Here is a 21,129-nt window from a genome sequence, read left to right on the forward strand (position 1 = left end):
TATAGACCGGAACGAATTAAAGCTATGCCTGTATATATATATATATATATATATATATGTGGTGGGTTACTGGATGGAGAGAGGGTCCATTAGTGTCATCCTCGTCTGGGATTTCCCAGGGAAAGAAGAAGCATTTCGTATAGCCAGATGAGTACATAAAAGCTTCATCCTCGACATACTATAGCCGTATAAGAGTGTATAATGGCATAGTTGTTTAATAAGTCTACACAGCAGTTGGGGCGAAGCACTCCCATCAAGTAGAATAAATCATCATGATAATCAAGACATAAAAAATGATGTAAGTGCCTCTTTTTTTTTTTTGCTCAACATTGTTCATCACTTGAATAAGTTGACCTTAAGCTCTTCAATTTTAAATTTTTACCTTTTCTGCTTTTTTTTAGGATCATCATAACAATATCCTGGATTTAATAAAAAATACAGCCTACAAATATAATCCTGCAAATGCGCGAAGCGTTTTTACTATTACAAGGAACGATGGAGGTAGGTTGTTTTTTTTCTGTTGCGTGTCTTTAGAATCTTTGCGCTCTCTTAAAAGGACAATGTAAACAGCAAGTGACATACAAGGAGTCGTGAGTGGGAGATAATGGGTAGTAAGAGCATTTTTGTTTTCATTGCTTCCCTATTTTTCTTGTGTCACCGTTGATGTTTTCGCTTCAATCAACAACCAAGCTAAAAACTATACATTTGAACTGGAGGGCTTCGAAAATGTTGCCAGACATAATTACTATTGACTTTTGAAGTAAACAAAACGCCCCAACGAAGAATAATTCAGTCAGCGCCATTGAGTTCAACTGGCAATTGGCTGAAAGCTGGTTCCTAGAAGACAGGGTTTCCTTTAAAGCCTTTCGCCATTTCTCTTCGCACGACTAAATAGAACTGATGACATAAGTCCTATATCTAAATACCACGTATCCCAAGCCCTTGCCGATAGGCAGGGTGCAACTCCGCCGTCGGAAGTTACACAGATTGAACGGCTTATACATAAACACGTATCTCATCAGTCCCGTCGGACCGTTCCACGGCTTGATAGCTTCGCTCCCTGCCGCCCTTTTTTTGTGGAACACATTCATTTCCCTGTAAAAGGAGCAAATATAAAGAAAACTAGAAGAATAGGAAAGAGTTACGCTAGATATGGCAGCACTATCGTTTTATTTTTTAGAGTTTCTTTTTTATTGAAACAAGACGCGTGCCAGACAAAACAAGGACGTATGTAAATTTCTAGACACACAGAAATTGCGTTGGTGAAATTGAATGAGTTGGTTCCGTCAGCGACGCGATAACAAACGCGAGCCTCCATCGTCGAAACGACTTTCATGGTTTTTAAACGGCCAAGGAACTCATTAGAAGTTGATGAAGAAAGAAGAGACCTACGTCAACGTCGGAGTTGGATACGAAAAAGGTAATAAAGAAGAATTGGAAGAGAAATGCGGATTGAAACGATGGCGATTCACCCGTTGTTAGCCGAGTGTTTGGTCTCTCTGCCACTCGAAAGAACGGCATCCAAAGTTGAAGATTATTGACGCAGTAGAAACTGATGGATGCGTCGCTTTATTCGCCCTGTTACGTGCGCCACGAGTATGGTTGCACACGTGGAGCGTAGTGCTCGCCCTTTGCCTCTTTTCTTGTAGCTCTTTATCGAATCGATAGACGACATGAAAGGGCACTAGGACGCTGAGCTTGGCATCAGACTGTAGTAGGTCGAATCAATTGACTGTCCTTCACTAACGTTGAATAGAGCGCGCAGAGAGGCCATCCACTTCGCAGCTATCCAAGAGGTTCATAGAGGGAGTCTAGTCGGTTTTTACATCTAGTCTCTTCATTCATATGCTTTTTCAATTGCCTGGAAGAATACAGGCGTCTGCCATTCTCGTTCGTTTCCATCCATTTCGCTATTTTGTATCTTTAGGGAAATTAATTTTTTGTCTTTTTTGTGCTTGCCGATAGATGGCAGTATGATCAGCGGGATCCAAAACCATCGCAAGGCTCCGGCAACGAACTCCGTTAGATCGACCTTTAATTTTTTAATGCTCTGACCAGAACTATTACTGGAATTTATGAAGAAAAAAGACAACAAAAACAAGCCCATTTAAGGGCAAAGCCTATGGGCTATACATGGGCAAATACATCGGAGCCCAACAACTAACAAAACAAGAACCCGCGCGGCTCAACAGGAAAAAATAAAAGACAATTGCAGGAGAGATTGATAATTTACAGAAAAAATTATGTAAAAAGAGCAAGGTTACGCTTTAAAGATATGAGTGTATTGAGCGGCCTTTTAGATGGCGCAGTTTAGCATTTTGTCATTGTTTGGGGAACTGACCGAAAGAGGAGATGTAAGAGGCTGCATGGCCCTAATCAAATGGAAGTCAGTCTCCCTTAGCAACAAGATCAAGTTGACAAGGCAACGCAGCATATTTCCATACTCAGGCTGACAGCTCGTAGTCTGCCTAGCTGCATAATTGGTAATCTTTCGAGTCAGGTTTCTATTACCTGGTAAAGAAAACTCTAATGGAATGCTAACCAATTGTACGGTACGGTAACTAAATACTATAGTCGAATGATTGTTTGTTTCCCTGCTACTCTTGAGAGTAGATATACATGAGTTTCCTGTTTTCCTTGCTTACAGAAAGATGCACTCAGGCTCTTTCAGTTGTTTGTTTGGCCATACTAGCGAAATGTGAGTCGAGCCCGTCCCTCGAGTTCGATAAGACGTTTCGAGGCCATTTTTGTGTTTTTTGTTTTCCAGTTCGATAATCGTACGAGCAGCGCTGTTTTTCCCGTTTGCGATTACGAATTTATTACAGTCAACGTAGTGTTACGTCCTTTATTTCCAATTAAAATTGGTCCCAATAACAAGGGTGAAACTCTTAGTTGATTTTGCAAAATTAATTGATCGATGCAACTTCAAAGTTTCATCGATTTTGAGGCTTTGATTAGTTGGTGTGAGAAAAAAGCAGTTGATGTTTGTTGAATGTAGGTCACGCAAGAGGGCCAACCACGCTGTAACATTTTTGTCCGATTTTTCGTTTGTATTTATTTTAGTTCATAAACATACTAACATGTATATTTTTGTTTTCTTTTTTAAAGAAAATTCCCATCCACCCATCTTCGTCTCTGGTCTCCCACTTAGGAGGTTTTGTAGGGACTAAGAAAGGCGGCCCCCCAAGAATAGAAATCGCTCCGGGATAAAACTAGCGATTTTCTTAGGACTCTGTGAGTGTCAAACGAAACGTGGAACCTTGGACCTCCTTTGCTTTCGGCTTGCCCAACAGTCGGGACTTGGCACACTGTTCAGCTGACGCCTTTAATTCCCTGTATCCCGTTCATTCGTCGATCAACTGCTGTGGCCGTTTGAGTGAAATCATCGTCTATCAGACGCCAACGTTCGTCGGCCAAAGCAGACAGTGTACACAAGTTCATCAAAACAACACGAAAAGAAAAACAAAGTGCGCCAACTACATTCGCAATGGATAACCTCGGATTGAGTCGTGATGTGGCCGATATTGAGGTATGATTTTGTGCTCCGTGTTTCAAAAAGCTTATCCAAAAACATTAATTTTAAGTTGATAAGAATTAGACCAGGAAAAAAAAATTGCACTCTTGCGGTTATCCTCGGGTGATGTCTTAAAAAACAATGGAAGATAACGAGTCGAAACGACTTGTTGTCGTGGAAAGGTATAAGGCGCGAGAGAAACTTACGTAAACCTATCGACAGCCTCATTGGGAGACAAAAGAGGGCGGGGTCGGTACAGGTAAATAGGGAACTGCGTTGAAACATGTGTTAGTTGTTTGCACTACGTAATTTCAGCTAGGCATGCTGTCGAATTACCAATGGCCATTTACCGACGCGGTGGGCTATTTGAAAGTTTAAAAAGAGGAATACTAATATTATGCCTTATTTTTTTTTCCGTAGGGCTTCTAAAGAAATTGGAGACGCACACGGTTGGAAATTGAATAATGTATTTCACCCCCCGTAGCTAAAATTAAATTATTCTGGTGCCCAATTTAAATATTAAGTGCCCTTTTGGGTTCATAAACGAGTTACTGGAAACAGCGAACTTTGCAAGTTGTCTGTATACGCAGTGTTTTTGCTACTTTCTAATCAAACTTGCCTCAAGGGCAAGTGGTATCACGATAATACTGAAGCCTTTCCTGGGCGCCTCTGTTAACATAACTTCCCTGAGGTTAAAAGTTGGTTGCCGGGAACTAGATTTTCGCCACGTTTCAAATCCAGACTCCTGTCAGAAAATTAATTCGGGTCTTGCACAAAATGGCGTGTTAAAGGCTACTATTTTAAACTAAAGAAATCAGTTGTTTACCATTTTTTTTTGGTCTTTTATTGCAATGCATTTGATAATCATTGACCTTTCCGTTTAATTCTTTTTTCGCAGAACATTTTGGCGCTGAACCCGAAGATCAAACCCTTCGCCAGTTTAGTTCCGTCAGCCGAGACCAAGAAGATCAAGAAACACTGGAAACGAAATGAAGATAAAAACTGCCAGGTAAATAACCAATTACTTCGCGCTGTGAAACGGCGTGTTTTTCTTGGCAATAGACGCCAACCTTCGTTTGCCTATTTCACTTCGCTCAATCTTCCTCACAGACGTCCTTCGTAAGACGTTATTTCCTACTGTGCTTGAGTACCAATCTGATGAATTCAACTGATGCTCAGATGACTTGATCATATAAATGAAAATCTTTCTATTTTTACTAATGGAAATTCAATAACATTAGTTTATTTGGTTGACTCGTTCTTTCCGCTCTACAACAAACTTAAAAAGGAAATCGTCATTTATTTTTGATGTTTTTTCTTTTTGTTGGCATGCGATTATTCAGTCGTGCGGTCCACCGGATTTGTTCCAAAACTTTGATGATATCAAACACACGACGTTGAGCGAGCGCGCCGCTGTGCGTGAGGCGGCCAGATGCCTAAAATGCGCCGACGCCCCCTGCCAAAAGTCTTGCCCAACTCAGCTAGACGTCAAGAGTTTCATTGGTAGCATCTCCACCAAGGTAATCAATAGCAATAAAGAAAAAAAGAAACTAAAAGAAAGGGTTCTTTTTAGAATATAACCGGCTATCGCTCTTTTAATTGCAGAACTATTACGGAGCTGCTAAGGCTATTTTCTCTGATAATCCGCTCGGCCTGACGTGCGGAATGGTGTGCCCGACTAGCGACCTGTGCGTGGGTGGCTGCAATTTGTACGCGTCGGAAGAAGGGCCTATCAACATTGGAGGGTTACAGCAATTCGCCACGGAGGTAACAAGCAATAAAGATGAACACGCATAGCTTATTTGATCGATAGAATAAAGAACATAAATCATTAAAAAAATGAACCACTTGATTCACGTTTCCTTTCCAACAGATGTTTAAGTTAATGAAAATTCCGCAAATCCACTCACCGGATCTTGCAATTGAAGATCTGGGTCCCGGATATCGATCGAAGATTGCCCTCCTAGGGTGTGGTCCTGCTTCAATCTCCTGTGCCACGTTTCTGGCCAGAATGGGTTATTCCGATTTGACGATTTTTGAAAAGAATGAAAGCATCGGCGGTCTCAGGTGAATCAAATCAGCTGAGGCGTATAATTTTCACACAAAAATGAACAAACTAAACAACAAAAGATTTTGTGTGTTCAAGTTCCTCCGAAATACCCCAGTATCGCCTACCTTACGAGGTGGTCGATTTCGAAATCGAACTGATGAAAGATTTGGGAGTGAAAATCGTAAAGGGCAGATCGCTAAGCGTTCAAGACATCACATTGCAGGTATAAAAAAGATCAATTCTTTCTAATAATACAATCCCAAAACAAATACGTCTGGAAATATATTTTCCCCCCCAATTTCCAGGGCTTGAAAGAGCAAGGATACGAAGGAGTTTTTATTGGAATAGGTTTACCACAAGCTAAGAGGATCCCCATCTTTCAAAATTTGAACGAACAAATGGGTTTTTATACTTCAAAGGATTTCCTGCCCAAGGTTTCAGCCGCCAGCAAACCTGGTACGTTTTTCAGTTGTCATTTGTTTTCCTTTTTACTCTATCTTTATGGAGGTCTCATCGATTTTGTGACAACGGGAAATAAATGATATTTTCTATTTGTCTAGGAATGTGCAAGTGCAAATCTGCCCTACCATCTCTGCACGGTAACGTGATCGTCTTGGGAGCCGGAGACACGGCTTTCGATTGTGCTACTTCGGCTCTGCGTTGCGGTGCCAAAAGAGTTTTTGTCGTCTTCCGCAAAGGCTTTAACAATGTCCGCGCCGTGCCCGAAGAGGTAAGAAACACTCGCGATTTTTATTGTTGTTGCCCATTTGTTTGTTTAGAGTTTTTAACAGCCTTTTTTTTATTACGTTCGTGTTTTCAGATGGGCTTGGCCATTGAAGAAAAATGTGAGTTTATGCCTTTCTTGGCCCCAAAAGAAGTGATTGTCAAAGGTGATCGTATTTCTGGAATTAAATTCCTGCGTACAGAGCAGCTGGACGACGGATCGTGGATAGAAGATGAAGAGCAAGAAGTTCGTTTGAAAGCGGACTGGATTATTTCCGCGTTCGGTTCAGGATTAGAAAATGCGGACGGTTGGTTTCTACATTTGAAATGTTCAAATTTTCAATTCTATAATTGTTTTGTATTTTTCCTTTTACGTAATCAAGTGAAAGCTGCAATGGAACCACTCAAGTTTAATCGTTGGGAATTGCCAGAAGTGGATACACGCACAATGCGATCGAGTCTAGAATGGGTGTTCTGCGGCGGAGACATCGCCGGCGTAGCCGAGACCACCGTCGAGTCTGTTAACGATGGAAAGACTGCCGCTTGGCACATGCACCAGTATATTCAGGTTAGTGAACTCGAAACAGGGCGTTAGCCTTTCCTTTGCACGACTTTGTCACTCAACGGCCAACATGTCAAAGCTAAATCGTTTGTTGACACGCAGGGATTGCACGGATCGATCGTTTCATCAGAACCCAAATTGCCAAAGTTTTACACACCCATTGACATGGTTGATATAAGTGTGGAAATGTGCGGACTCAAATTTCCCAATCCTTTTGGACTCGCTTCGGCACCGCCCACCACCACGTCGGCCATGATCCGTCGAGGTTTTGAAGCCGGTTGGGGATTTGCCCTCACCAAAACATTTTCGCTGGATAAGGTCTGTAAAAAATAAATGCTCTCCTTTACACGCGGAATTCCAGGAACTGATGGAGTCCTTTCCTTATTCTACAGGATATTGTAACGAACGTGTCCCCTCGTATCGTGAGAGGAACCACTTCTGGGCATATTTATGGACCCGGTCAGGGATCTTTCCTCAATATTGAATTGATTTCCGAGAAGACTGCTGCGTACTGGTGTCAAAGTGTCACCGAGCTCAAAGCCGACTTTCCTAATCACGTAAAACTTGCGTGTCAATCTCAACTTTGATCTCTATTTTTATTCTCCTACGTAACAAACTCTTTTTTTTTTTTTTATATCAATAGATTTTGATCGCTAGTATCATGTGCAGCTATAATGAAAGCGATTGGACAGAGCTTGCGCGCATGGCTGCCGCAGCCGGAGCTGATGCCCTCGAATTAAACTTATCGTGCCCGCACGGAATGGGAGAGCGTGGGATGGGCCTGGCGTGCGGACAGGTAAACATTTCAACCCAAATCATTTACTGAATCTCTAGCTTTACAAACAAAGATATTTATCGACAGGATCCTGAGCTTGTACGTAACATTTGCCGATGGGTAAGAGCAGCCGTCACCATTCCGTTTTTCGCCAAATTGACACCCAACGTCACTTCAATAGTTGCCATCGCAAAAGCCGCTTACGAAGGGCAGGCTGATGGCGTGACAGCCACCAATACAGTGTCAGGTCTGAACGATAATTCGGTTGAACTTATTCTTTTTTTCTGAATTCATTTTCATTTTTGGTTGTCTCTATCAGGACTAATGGGTGTGCGCAGTGACGGATCGGCTTGGCCATCGATCGGTAAGGAGCAGAAGACCACTTACGGAGGCATGTCGGGCAATGCCATCCGTCCCATCGCTTTGAAAGTATTCATATCCGCTATTGATCTGGTGAGGCTTAAATAACGAATGGTTCCCTGTCAGGCTGTGTCAGCCATCGCTAGAGCTCTTCCCGGATTTCCGATTCTAGCAACGGGTGGTATCGATTCTGCGGATGCAGCTCTCCAGTTCCTCCAGTGCGGTGCCAGCGTTCTCCAGGTATGACGATAGCCGGTTTGTACAATTTGTAGGGGCAATAATAATTAAACATTTTTTCTTACAGATCTGTAGTTCCGTACAGAATCAAGACTTCACTGTCGTGGATGATTACATCACCGGACTTAAAACGCTGTTGTATCTCAAATCCATTGACGGACTTAAGGGATGGGATGGCCAGAGTCCACCAACCATTCGACACCAAGTCGGTAAACCGGTTGCCAAGGTGGAAACGGTGGTTGATCAGGTATATCCTAATGCAGATAATTACAGGGACTTTTAATTAACAAGCAATTCGTTCATTCCTGCAGCACTTGCCGAATTTCGGACCTTTCATGAAGGAACGTGAGAAGAAATTGGCCGAATTTAAGAAAGCAGATGATCTGTTGGCTGATACATATCAACCGCAACCTCAGCGGCCACCGAACGCACCTGCGAGACCAATTCCCGCTATTCGTGCCATCATTGCTGCTGCTATTGACCGCATTGGAACCTATGGCGACCTTGATAATAAACAACAAGTCGTTGCCATGATTGATGAGGTAAAAACAAAAGAACGCAGCAAACATACTTTCGTCACGCTGTTATTCACGCTTACGGTTTGAAAATGATTGCAGGAAATGTGTATCAACTGCGGTAAGTGTTACATGACGTGTAACGATTCCGGCTATCAAGCCATCGTTTTCGATCCAGTTACCCATCTACCGAAGGTTAATCAGGACTGTACGGGCTGCACGCTTTGTCTCTCCGTTTGCCCCATTATTGATTGTATCACGTAAGGCGAATTTGTATCTAGTTTCCTTTTGAAAATATCTAATTTGCATTATTTTTTGATATAACAGAATGGTGCCACGGAAAATCCCGTACATTCCCAAACGAGGAGTTGCTCTGGGTGCAGACGCCAACCGTCGTCTGGCGGTTACCCAATCACAGGATTTCTAGGTATCCAGATACTTTCGAGTTGTCGTGTCGTTTACACTTTTGAGGTTTCTTTTTTTGGCGAAATCTCAATATGTCCTAGCTGCACCACCGATAGTTCAAAATTTAAACTCTGGTGTTGGGGATCAGTTACATTAGATATGATATACAGTATATCCAGTTTATTTGATAACAATGTCTCTGTCACCTCCTGTGCGGTAGACTAGCAAAGTGGACCAACTTTCAAAGTATGGGCTTAAGGAGCTTTTGGTAATAAACAGTATCAATTAACTCTACCAAACGATTTGCTTTCGGTTTTCGTTTACCGGTGACGAGAAGCAAAATACGTTCTGTGTGTCGTCGAATTGTACAATTCCATAAGAAATTGCTGGGAAACACTGCCCCCAGCAAGGCAAAATGGAGAGAGGCGAAAACAGCTCACTTTTAAACAATGAAACTTCAAATGTTCGCCCAGTCGTTCACCTTTTTGTAAGTAGAATAGCACTACCGCAATTGCCAGAGCTCCACTACGTGATTTTCCATGTTTTACAGTTTCCACATCAAATTTCCTCGCTTTAGCGGTGTCTTTGACATTTTTCGCCCATTTCATGTTTTAACTACCGCCATGCTACAAATGTTATTTGTTTACCTGTGAAGCATATGCGTTTATTCAGTGTTCAAAACATCAACTTGTCTTTCAGCGATCGTTATTGATTCTTAAAAATGGCGACAGAGTCTGTCCAGTTTAATAGCGAGACGCCTACACCAGAAGTTTCAGTTCAAGTGCTAGGCGGAGAACAGTATTTGGTTAACTTAGATGGCGAAGAATATTACGAAAATCAAGTTTCGAACAGTGAGGTAAATTTGGAAAAACAGACAAAGTTTCTGAAATCATGTCATTTAAAGTAAATCCTTGGCATTGCTTGTCTTACTTGTCTTACTTGTACTAAAATGATGCATTTACTTCTTTGTACTGTACTTTCAAGCCAGTTGTGCTAAGGGCCTTGCGGAGAGACTTTACCAAATATTGCTAAATTTATGCAGGAATCCACATTCACACATGAAGAGATGCACAAAAATCATATGTCAAACATTCACAGCTGGACATCAACTTCTCAAGAAAAAGGGCACTTGAAGAATCAAGGGCAAGCTTGGAAACAAGGAGTTTGGAACAAAGAAGAAACCCAACAACTTAAGCAAAATATACTGGATTATTGTGATGTAAGTTATATATAACTATATAGATTTAAAGCCTTTGAAGGTATAATAATTTGGCCTAACTTTTTTAGACTTACTCAATAAAAGACCCATGTGAAATAATTTTTGAATCTGGAAAAGAAAAGCGAAAAAATTTCTATAAAACTATTGCAAAAGGAATCAACAGACCATTGTTTGCTGTTTATCGAAGAGTGGTGAGGTATGCATCACCAGTGCCCTTTTGTTAAAATGATGATAAACAGAGTTGGCATTATTTTGTGTGCCCTCTTTCTGCTTTCAGGATGTATGATTCAAAGAATCATATAGGAAAATACAGCACGGAAGAATTAAAAAAGCTGCAAGAACTTAGGAAGGAATATGGGAATGACTGGCAAAAAATAGGTTTAGCAATGGGACGTTCTGCAGCATCCATCAAAGATAGATGCCGTCACCTTAAAGAAGATTGCAACGCGGGTTGTATCTTAGACATACGTCAATAAACCTAAATTTAAAATTTAATAGTGTTCATCTAATAGGGCCTTGGATAGCGGAAGAAGAAGATCTTCTGTTCGAAGCTGTTTTTGCCTTTACCCAATGTCTACCGGGCGAAAATCCGGTAGCTGGTATACCTTGGATTCAAGTTGCTCATCGTGTAGGAAGCCGTAGTGAACGACAGTGCAGGAAAAAGTGGCTAAGCTATTGCAGCATAAAACGAACTGGAGCTGTAGAATGGAACGACGAAGACGAACTTCATCTAATAAACAGGTTCTTTAATTTCCATACAATCTTACAGTTTCATATATTTAAAGAATTGTATGTATTTTATTTTTTTACGAACAGGTTAACTGAGCTGGACAGTGATAAGGAGATTGCTTGGGCCGACCTGACACAATCCTGGCCGCGGTCTTCCGTTCGATCCCATCAATGGTTGAGAGCTAAATGGAAAAGGCTAAAGAGCTCGGTGAAAGGCAGTGACAACCTAAGTTTAAAAGGTAGTTAACAACAATAAGTGCATAGCTTTTGCATCAAATGATTATCATTTTAAATTTAGAAATTTGCAGTCAGTTGAACATGAGACACAATCGTGTCGGAACCTCAATGGTAAACGAAGAAAATTATCAGTCCAGTATTGCACGTGCTAGCGGAGTTCTCAGTGTAATTGAAATTGTTTCATCTGCGTCAATCAATGCACCTATCGGTGTAAATTTCAGCGTGGGATTTGGACAACCGCCAGTCGTTCTCAATTCATCCTGTAAGTCCCCTTCTTTCTTTCATTCATAGAAATAGATTTTTAGCATAGTGTATATCTCGTAGGCGTAACCAACATTCCGATGTACCTCTGTACGCCCAATACGGCGGAGGGCTGTTCAAGTATTTTGTCAAGGGCCGAACGACACGATATTGAATTCGCCAATAACGTAAGACAGAACGCTGAAACAGGCAATGACAGCGTGGCTGTAGTTCATTTGGATTTGGATGGAGGAGAAGAACCGGCCGTCACAACGGACGTGATGTTTAGTGGTATGCGTCTAGAAACCTTATTAGCTTAGGCTGTTCTGCTTTACCGTACTCGATTGTTATTGATAAGCAGGTAGTTCTCTCTGCTCACACGGAAGCCCGCTAGGGTTCGTGGACAAAAGCGATCAAGAATCGGAACATTCTCACGCAAGCAAATGACAATTTGTGATTAGTGGGTAACATTGGCTCTCGAGCAAATTCATTCCGTTCCTTGTATTCCTTACATATTTTATGCGAAATAGCTTTGCACACTGATAAGTGCCAAAGCTATGATTAAAGAGAGAGTGCAAGAGGAAAAAGGTGATTCTGCCCGACTTGCATAGATCTGGGATGGTGTACACCATGCATTCAAAAATAACTGATTTAACTCTTTATAAACGACTTGCGCTTCAACGGGACAGCTGGTGGTGTAACCGTGGGTGCAGTTCATATGGCTGGCCAACGCCCTGTTAAATAAAGTACAAACATTTATTTTAAATACAGTGGTTATCTTAGTAAAAGCAAAATATCGATCAGGCTTCTCAGTCAAATCAGTAAAAGCTCGTGCTTTAGGCCGATTTTCTAATTCAGTTTTGCATGTAACGTCTAATTTTGGATTTAACTAAAAAAGGTGTCTGCAGTTGGTATTATTTCCGCGTTAGATTATATGATTTTTCTTTTTTTGTCACAATGTCCAAACCAGACGTTTGTCTCGAATAGTAAGATTCATGTTGCTTGTATTTTTACGACTAGAGCTCAGAGATATAAATATCCCAAAGGCAACACATGGCGGTATCATGTGCGCATCTCCTATAGGCTACAGAGGGTCAAGCAAACGACATGAATAACCCCTATAGCTGTGCCTGCGTCTTTAATAGCAGATCCACCAATTAAAAAAAATTCACAGACATACGACAACTGAAGAAAGAATACGTAATCCCGAATTTACGAATAATTTGAACTTACTTGCAGACTTCTGTCCCACTTTGAAGTCTAACGATTCGTTGCCTGTGGATTTTAAATTGCATTTTCATTAATAATAATCTACCATTAAATATTGTCGTATAAATTTCACCCACCATATATTCGCTGGAATGTTAGGATGGAAACAAGCCTGGTCTTGAGAGCCGGCTTGCTGACGAGCAGTCTCCAAGCAGTTGAAGGCATTGAGCAATGCTGTTTAGCAGGACGTTGTTCAAATTTAAGAATAACTCATAGAAATGGCTTTAATTTTGGCTTTACTTCGAAATCGACCGCGAAGGTGTTCCGGCGTACACACCCAGTTGATGGATTTACGAAGTGATGCTACCAAATGCCGGAATGGGAAAAATTCGTTGTAATAATAGCATTCAGGTTGAAGATCTTCCAAACATTCTACAACTTCTCCAATGCGACTAAAATTAAATAGAAATACCGAAAATAGCGATTTGTTTTGTCGCAATTAAAACTTACTGGCATTGATCTTCAAGTTCGGGCCCGTCTAGTAGTAACACTTTATCCTTTTGATTGCTGACCAAAAAGAAAGATGAAAATTAACAATTGCCCACTAACGATTTAATTTTTCTCGTGAAACAAACCCTCGTTTTTTGGGAAAGACTATGGCTTCGATAGAAGGAAAATCTCTTTCTAGGTAGGTGTGGAGGCAGTCAGCTACATAGCTGGAACCGTTTGCGCACGAAGGCTCGGATTTCGTTGTTGCTAAGAAAACTGTTTGTTGTCGTATAGTCCAAAAGAAAAACGCAATTAGCTGTTGAAGTCATCCAAAGAATTTGGCGCCAGACAAGAGCTGTGGTATAGACGCGTTCAAAAGAGTCGTGATGACGGCCAATAGCCGTTAGCGATGTTAGTGCTTATATGGCACTGCCCCGTTACTATTCACGGGATGGCATCAGACAGTACAAGTCTGCCTGTATCAAGTCAAATTTCATAAAATATTTCCCTCACCTGTTAACGCTAGAAGTACCGCTGCACAGTGAAATTTCGTGTGCCACGCCATGGTTACGTAAACACAGCTGTGTCTCACAAAAGCAGCAAAACAAGGGTTGACGTAATTTCGGAGCCAGACATCGAATTTTATTTTATCCTTTAGTCTGGAAGGGTAGACATCACCCTTGTAATTTCACTGCCAAAAATCGTTCCATAGAATTAGTGCACCTCGAAAAATTTCACCAGTAAATCGATAGCACTATCAAAACAAATTTTACATTTAAAAAATGAGACGTCAGTATTCTGAAGCGTAAGCAAACGACACGTCCGCTCACAACCACAATGTTTCCGTCTCTGAGGGACTTGATAAGAGCTACACAACAAGTCAAACTTGCGGTCGAAAAATACCGCATGCCTCTCTACGCCCACGCACGTGTGTCACCCGAAGCGATGTTAATGCAGACTATCTGTTTAAAAACAAAAAATTCCAGCTGACTAAAGCAATAATGGGTGTGGTTCCATCTGGACAAACACGTCAAGCGCATCTAATTATATTGTAGACTGATGAATTCTTCGCTCAAAAGCCTATTTTTGACTTATATCTAGAGAGATAACAAGAATAATGGAACCTTGAATATTTTTAATACTTGATTGATTATGCAATGTTATACAGCCATACGAAAATCGTAAACTGGTTGACATTTTCATCATCAATCAAATGTAATTTAGTATCAAGCCCAATTTAGTAAGCATATGAGAAATGTTGCGTCGCATGTCAAAGGAAAACGCCGGCTACCCTACAGGGCATAGATATATTGTACCAATATTTGAAAGCAAGACAGCAATTGGTGATGTCTAAATCAATTTCTGTTCCTAACTCATGGCTCGAAGACTAAAGAAAGCGACCTATAAATTCTCAAATCATTGGATTTAAGATGGATTCGATGTAAGAAATCCTCCTTTTTATAGGATAGTGACTGTTAACCAATTCAAGACGATAGCTGCGAACTTGTATCTCTCCCACCAGTTAATACTAGTTTAATCAACAAAGTTAACTTTGCTAATAAGCAACAGCTTTAGTGAATGGCAGGGATAAAAAAAAATTTTAATTGCGGGAAGCTGTGGCATTACATTCGATCTTCGAAAGGAATTCTTGCCGGTTTGGTACTAGGCTTTTTGGCCACTCAGCTTTTAGCACCATCTTCTTTATATGAATCTTTCGAAAGTGAACTTCGTCGACAGCCAACACTTTTGCAGACGAAAACTTCGAAGCCTCAAATGAGACATTGTCGCATTCTCTGCTGGATTACTACTTCCCCCAAAACCCACTCCAGAGCACAGCTAATCAAGGAGACTTGGGGAAGACGATGCGACAAGTTATTGTTCGTGAGTTCCGCGCAAGGTATTTGATTTTCTATCCAATCGAAATTATAGCTTACACAATAACGTTTTGAAATTTTGAAGGTTAATTCATTTTCTAAGATAATTCAAAATAACTAGATGATAGGTTGCCGGACGCTGTCGTTTTACCGATGAACGACACGTACGAAAATCTGTGGGGAAAGACTAAAGAAGCTCTCAAGTATCTTTACCACCATCACTTGGATGACGCTGAATGGTTCTACAAAGCAGATGACGATACGTAATGGCATTGTTTAAACATTTAATTTTTGTATCGTTAAACAAATTTCATTTTTCTTGCTTAGGTATGCTGTGTTGGAAAATATGCGCTATTTGCTTTCGTCTTTCAACTCTTCTGCAGCTATTCATCTCGGCTTCAAATACAAAAATCCTAATGTTCAACAAGGATTCATGTCTGGCGGTTCAGGATATGTTTTGAGCAAAGAAGCTATCCGGCGATTTGTTGAAATTGCTCTGCCAAAAATGAACTCGTCAGACAGTAGCAGCAATACCAGAGGCAGCTTGTGCGTTTCCGGCCCCAAAGGACACGAAGATGTCAATTTGGGTATTATTCGACACTTCTACCTTTATTATTCGCTGATTTTCTATTGTAAATCCAAATGTTTTTTTTCTGAAAGGAAGCTGCTTAGAAAACGTAAACGTGACAGCTGGTGATTCTCGGGATGAAAACAAGTTAGAACGCTTCTTGCCTTTAAGTTTGAATAGTATGATAAAGTTCCCTACTGACACATTCTTGCAACAGTGGGCGTTCTATCCCATTAGACAAGTAAGTACTTTTATTCCAATAAACGCAAACAAATGCTACGTTAATTTTTGTGCACAGTTTGAAATGTGTCGATAGTGATGTCACTAACCAACACTTTTCTTGCTTCGTCGCCAGGGTATGGAGTGTTGTTCACCTTACGCAGTTTCTTTCCACTATGTCAAAGAGTATGAGCTTAAGGTCTATGAGTACCTAATCTATGGCCTCCGTATTCACAACTACATTGAACCTTGAAATATTGAACGATTCTACCTCTGCGAGATTCGAAACAAAATTTGGAATGGAAATTTTTTTTTACGAATACGCAATACAATGTTTAAATGTGAAAGTTCAATTGGATAGTGAAGCAGTGTCATCGTCTTAGTCTTCACTCGTTTCCCATGGATTAAACAGTAGTATTTTAAAGACGTTAACTTGCAAAAGCTAACAGTTGTATCAATCATCTATTGTAGTACACAAAAATAGCAAAAGTAACACTCTGCAACAGTTCAGAAGTTTCACAAGGAAAGTCATGCGAAGCCAAATTTTTGCTATATTTAGCTTTTGTTATATTATTTAGTCAGTTTTTAGTCGGCAATTTCAGAACGGTACTAAGGAGCGCCTTTTCACCTGTTTTTTTTTATAGACAACTCCTGTCTCTAGTTTACTATTTACTTAGGTGATTTTAGAAACGATCCTGGAATCTACTTTCCAAAAATAAGGCACCATTCATTTAGAAACCGAACTTGAATTTCTCTTCCCCATAAACGAAAAAAGCTCGACTAAAATTTTGATTCAGAATTCGATGAAATCTCCTGTTTAAACCAAATTAAACGTCTATTTCACATTTGAAAGTGAAGATCTTCGTCAAGTATTGAATAAAAATCTTGTATTTGATAACAACATCTAGGTTTTTGGAAAAAAAAAAGTCGGGCTTATTTTTTGTCACCAACGGGCCATGTTACTGGTGGCGTTCGTAGCGGTATTTTGAGAAACCCTTGCAGGTCTTCTATGCATGTCTCCTTATTTCGTTTGTCTACGGGTCTACCTCTGTTGTTGTGCGTGATTTTATGTTTGCTGTACACCAAGTGTGATTTGTTAGCAGACGACTTTATCCAATTGAGAAGCTTTTTGACGTGATAATTTTGACAGTTTATAAACTGAAAAAAAAAACCAAAAACCCAATTTTAAAAAAAGCACTTTCTATACCTTGGTTATGATACCAGTGTTTCAAAAATTATTGTGGGTCAAGTAGTTTGTTATTTATTAGTAACGATGGGAAACATTTTTAGCACCAAAAAAAAGACCAGGGTTACCGAACAGGATAAAGCAGTATTAGTAAGTTCTTGACGACATTGTCGGTGTACTTTATTTTTGAAGAAAGCATATGTAATTCAATATTTAAATTGGTATCTCCTTTACTACAGCAACTCAAACAACAAAGGGATAAGCTGAAGCAGTATCAGAAGAAAATTCTGACAGTTATTGAGAAAGATAAAGAACTTGCAAGAAAACTTCTTAAAGAAGACAAAAGAGAGTAAGGACAATATCACTTTAAAGAAATTCTAAATACTCTTCTAGTACAGGATACTAATACCTCAAATTTTAGACGAGCAAAATTATTGCTAAAAAAGAAAAGATATCAAGAACAGCTAGTGGACAAAACAGACAAGCAGTTGGACACAGTTGAACAACTAGTTCATGATCTTGAATTTGCTCAAGTTGAGATGCAGGTGTATAATTTAGGAACTTTCCTTCTTGAAGGAAACTAACAATTGCCTGTATTTTAGGTTTTGAATAGTCTAAAGATTGGCAATGAATCTCTAAAGGAAGTCAACAAGCTATTTTCCATTGAGGATATTGAAAAAATTATGGATGAGACGCGAGAAGGAATCGAAAAACAGAAGGTGCTCATCAGCTTCTTACACTTGTATGATCATGGCTCATTTATTATGTTCTGCTAGGAAATCGATGAAATCTTAGCAGGGGCATTGACAACTGAAGATGAAGATGCTGTAGACATGGAATTTGAAGAAATACTTAGACAAAGTCTACCTGATGTACCTAAAATTTCCGATGTTGATACATCCGAAATTGAACTGCCTTCCGTTCCGACAGAGGAGCCCAAACCCAAGAAAGAAAAAATCGGTCGAGATCCAGAACCATTAGCAGCCTGAATTTTTTAAGGTTGTATAATGGGGAATTGTAAGAAATCAGTTCCAATCATTTATCATTTTTACGCAGTCACCGATTTCCTGTATGAATAAATGGAGCCTTTTATTGGATACAGCCGTGTCCGTCGGGTTATTGACTAATGTTGTTGTTGATTAATTATTTATTTACCCACAGAATATCGATTTTAACGACGTTATGTTTTTAAAAACTTGCATTGGATTAACTCTTATCGTAAGATATCTTGTTGCCATGGTGGCCAAGGAAATGATGACGCCTTTTGAAACGCAATGACAGAATCCCCATCGGAAATATCAATATCTTTAAGAAAAAGCTGGTTTGACGAGAAAACCAAAAATTTTCCTAAAATCATCGTTGATTTCTATGTGTAACGTGTAATTTTTATAAAATTCAGAGTAGTACTCCTTTTTCGTCAAATTGTGGAGCTTGCAACTAAGCTCAATAAAATAAACCCGACTTTTCCACCAGTTTTGTATTTTCTAATAATGCCTTTTTTAAATAAACGGAACAAACGGCAAAAAATGTTAGTGCGCCAGTACGTAATAGCGCAACCGGACAATAATAAAATTATTTTTAAACAACTCTTTGAGGAAAAAACAGATAACATTTCTTAAATTAGCGTTTAATTTTTAGTATAATGTGTAATTTATGATAGAATTCCAAGTGGTATATTTTTTTCATCAAATTGTTGGGCTTGAAAATAAGCCCGACAAAATAAGCCCGACTTTTCCACCAATTTTGTGTTTCTCCAAAACCTTCAATTTGGCAACGAACAGTTGTGATTGGGATTCTAAGTCAACGATAATCGTAAAAATTAGCTTCCTACTATTTACGAGATCAGACATTTTTGAAACAATCGGAAAAAAACGGTATTAACTTTGGTACAGCATAATCACAACATCAGCGCCACCTGGTATCCACGAGGCAATAGCACTTTCTCAAAGTAGAGCAACCCAAAGCCCCGTGCACGTGGATGCAATAAATCTTACCCAAGTATTTGGTACAGAACAGTCAAGAACAAATCCACCATCGAAATCGAATTTTGCTTGTTTCTATGTTTTCTGTTGTCTGCAAAACGAAGGTAAGTACCGTCTATTCCATAATTTAAGACGACATCCTATACATCTCATCAATTAAAATCCTACTCTTTACTTCCTTCTTCTCATATCAGTGAGTAAGAATCAGCTTCAGGACTGGGAACCCTTAGCAACATACAACAACAAGCCCAAATTCAAGTTGTAAGCACAAAGTTTTGTACAGCTGTGGTTATTCTTGATCCCTATGCAGTAGGAAATGTGTGACAGGCAAATGCTACCCTAACATCCTATATCAATCTGATAGATAGGATTTTGCCATCCCGGCTTTGTGGCAACTGCTATTTATCTTCTTATTACATAAGGGTACAAGGATTCTACATTATCCTTGGAGATGTTACAAATAGTAATGCTTTTTCACAGAGTTAGTTTGGTTTTCTAACTTTAATCGAACATTTGTCATACTAGGCAGCAGACTGCTGAAAGAAGGCAGGATCATGGCAAGCAGGACTTGGGGAAATGTCTACTCCAAGTGTGATGAATAGATATTTGCCTTCTCACCCAGGCAGCTGCCTCGCCTTTCCGATTACAATGAAGAAGAATCACCACAATAATAGATATTAAAAGGTAGTGCCATATTATTTTTTTTTCTATTGATATGTCTCTTAAATTACTGATGCATGAGTAGAATTTTCTAGAATTCAGGATCAGGCAGGAAAGATTTGTGAAAAAAGAGCTGCATCCAAGTATCATCCATAAGTCATGTACAAAGCAGGTCCACAGGTACTTACATTAATAGATCCCAAAAGACGATGCCTGCATTGGCCAGCAAGTCTTGATTGGTAAAGGCGCGGCTAATGGTTTAGACATTCGTAGTTAGCCCTACATTCCAAGATCCCCACTGCCAAGGAATTTATGCTAAAGGGATTTATTTCAAACAGTTTTTATTTTGAAGTGATGCACACAGATATCTTTCTCCATATTATGAGTGGATGTGAGAGTTTGATGGAGACTACTGATACCGGGTATAATTTCGACCTTTACGTTTAGTGACCAAAACCATAATCTTCATAAAGTTTTATCACAGGTACATGCAGCGACGATTTGTATAGTCCTTGGAAAATCTTTGTTACCAATACGACTCGATAGTTTGCCTAAGAGCGCCACCAGTGGGCCAAGACCAGCTTTGGCACCGCAATTCGTCATGTCAGGTTAATCTGACTCTAGTTGGAGACATTCTGCCGATGACAGACATGATTCAGTTTGTTTGTGCAGGAGATGGTTTTGACCCGACTTCCATGAAAGCCACAGATCGTCCTATGGATTTTCTGGCCACATGTAAGCCATGACGATAACAGTTTGAAAACAATTTATTTCCGGTTATTACGTTGTGTTCCATTTCTGAACGAAGAAAAACAAAGCTTTGGTAGATATACGTTTATGTTATGCATAGATTGCGTGACAGGTAATATACATTAACGTTTACGTAGATGGCGCCGGCAGTAATGTTTGTTGTACATAGTTGGCGCTAGTGGAAAGTACGTTTTCGTTCGATATAGATGGCGTTAGAGGTAATGGAGTTTTTCGCGCGCTACTAGATGGCGTGTAGTTCCTTGGGGCAAAATGCTTGTTGCTTGCAATGTAGTTTTCATCGCATCCACAGATGGCGTTACATGAAATGTTGCTTTCCTCGTGCAAGAGATGGCGCTGGAGAAGCTTCGTCGTGCACTAGATGGCGTCGGAGAACTTGTAGTTTTCATCATAGATGGCGAAGCAGAACTTGTAGTTTTTATCGCAAACATAGATGGCGTAGAAGAACTTGTAGTTCTCATCGAGCAACATAGATGGCGTAGAACTTAAAATTTTCATCCCGCAACATAGATGGCGGCAGAGATGTACGTTTTCGTTCATTGATAGCATTAATAGGTAAGCAGTATTGCGCCAAGGTAACAACGTTGGTAGACGGCGTAAATCGTATG

The 21,129-nt window shown here is 40.0% G+C and overlaps 5 protein-coding genes and 1 long non-coding RNA gene across 7 annotated transcripts; 5 read left to right on the forward strand and 1 right to left on the reverse strand.

The window, feature by feature from the left end:
* The first annotated feature begins 3,199 nt into the window (after positions 1–3,199).
* LOC130695290 (dihydropyrimidine dehydrogenase [NADP(+)]-like) lies at positions 3,200–9,440 on the forward strand. The gene is made up of 20 exons (XM_057518404.2): positions 3,200–3,529; positions 4,413–4,523; positions 4,858–5,034; positions 5,120–5,281; positions 5,388–5,581; positions 5,661–5,787; positions 5,870–6,020; positions 6,125–6,294; positions 6,385–6,595; positions 6,671–6,855; positions 6,952–7,167; positions 7,242–7,406; positions 7,493–7,645; positions 7,712–7,871; positions 7,944–8,053; positions 8,111–8,224; positions 8,289–8,468; positions 8,533–8,763; positions 8,839–8,996; positions 9,064–9,440. Exons 1-20 carry the CDS (start codon positions 3,488–3,490, stop codon positions 9,161–9,163), a joined length of 3,117 nt encoding a protein of 1,038 aa, XP_057374387.1. The 5' UTR covers positions 3,200–3,487; the 3' UTR covers positions 9,164–9,440.
* A 298-nt stretch (positions 9,441–9,738) lies between these two features.
* LOC130695300 (cyclin-D-binding Myb-like transcription factor 1) lies at positions 9,739–12,136 on the forward strand. 2 transcript variants are annotated; one of them, XM_057518421.2, is made up of 9 exons: positions 9,739–9,997; positions 10,184–10,360; positions 10,429–10,556; positions 10,638–10,810; positions 10,873–11,101; positions 11,177–11,328; positions 11,388–11,588; positions 11,651–11,857; positions 11,925–12,136. In XM_057518421.2, the coding sequence occupies exons 1-9, from the start codon at positions 9,863–9,865 to the stop codon at positions 12,011–12,013; spliced, it is 1,491 nt and encodes a 496-aa protein (XP_057374404.1). In that variant the 5' UTR covers positions 9,739–9,862; the 3' UTR covers positions 12,014–12,136. The 2 variants fall into 2 exon arrangements, with proteins under 2 accessions (XP_057374404.1, XP_057374405.1); XM_057518422.2 differs by having other exon boundaries at positions 9,740–9,997; positions 11,928–12,136.
* Positions 12,053–13,976, reverse strand: LOC130695315 (uncharacterized). The gene is made up of 7 exons (XM_057518440.2): positions 13,778–13,976; positions 13,411–13,540; positions 13,286–13,342; positions 13,076–13,227; positions 12,913–13,009; positions 12,800–12,841; positions 12,053–12,300 (listed from the first exon to the last, which is right to left on the reverse strand). Exons 1-7 carry the CDS (start codon positions 13,827–13,829, stop codon positions 12,084–12,086), a joined length of 747 nt encoding a protein of 248 aa, XP_057374423.1. The 5' UTR covers positions 13,830–13,976; the 3' UTR covers positions 12,053–12,083.
* Positions 13,977–14,273: 297 nt separating this feature from the next.
* On the forward strand, positions 14,274–16,273 carry LOC130695311 (glycoprotein-N-acetylgalactosamine 3-beta-galactosyltransferase 1-like). Its single transcript, XM_057518433.2, has 5 exons — positions 14,274–15,161; positions 15,260–15,401; positions 15,466–15,725; positions 15,799–15,947; positions 16,062–16,273. Exons 1-5 carry the CDS (start codon positions 14,843–14,845, stop codon positions 16,176–16,178), a joined length of 987 nt encoding a protein of 328 aa, XP_057374416.1. The 5' UTR covers positions 14,274–14,842; the 3' UTR covers positions 16,179–16,273.
* An 811-nt stretch (positions 16,274–17,084) lies between these two features.
* Positions 17,085–18,239, forward strand: LOC130695318 (charged multivesicular body protein 6-A-like). Its single transcript, XM_057518444.2, has 5 exons — positions 17,085–17,261; positions 17,351–17,460; positions 17,533–17,656; positions 17,714–17,830; positions 17,888–18,239. Exons 1-5 carry the CDS (start codon positions 17,199–17,201, stop codon positions 18,098–18,100), a joined length of 627 nt encoding a protein of 208 aa, XP_057374427.1. The 5' UTR covers positions 17,085–17,198; the 3' UTR covers positions 18,101–18,239.
* Positions 18,240–19,068: 829 nt separating this feature from the next.
* LOC130695342 (uncharacterized) lies at positions 19,069–20,604 on the forward strand. Its single transcript, XR_009002355.2, has 6 exons — positions 19,069–19,197; positions 19,288–19,354; positions 19,458–19,556; positions 19,619–19,777; positions 19,839–20,175; positions 20,238–20,604. It is a non-coding gene; the product is annotated as an uncharacterized LOC130695342 (long non-coding RNA).
* The last annotated feature ends 525 nt before the right edge of the window (positions 20,605–21,129 follow it).

Source organism: Daphnia carinata, chromosome 4 (assembly GCF_022539665.2).
Source record: "Daphnia carinata strain CSIRO-1 chromosome 4, CSIRO_AGI_Dcar_HiC_V3, whole genome shotgun sequence".
In the NCBI taxonomy this organism is placed as follows: Eukaryota; Metazoa; Arthropoda; class Branchiopoda; order Diplostraca; family Daphniidae; genus Daphnia; species Daphnia carinata.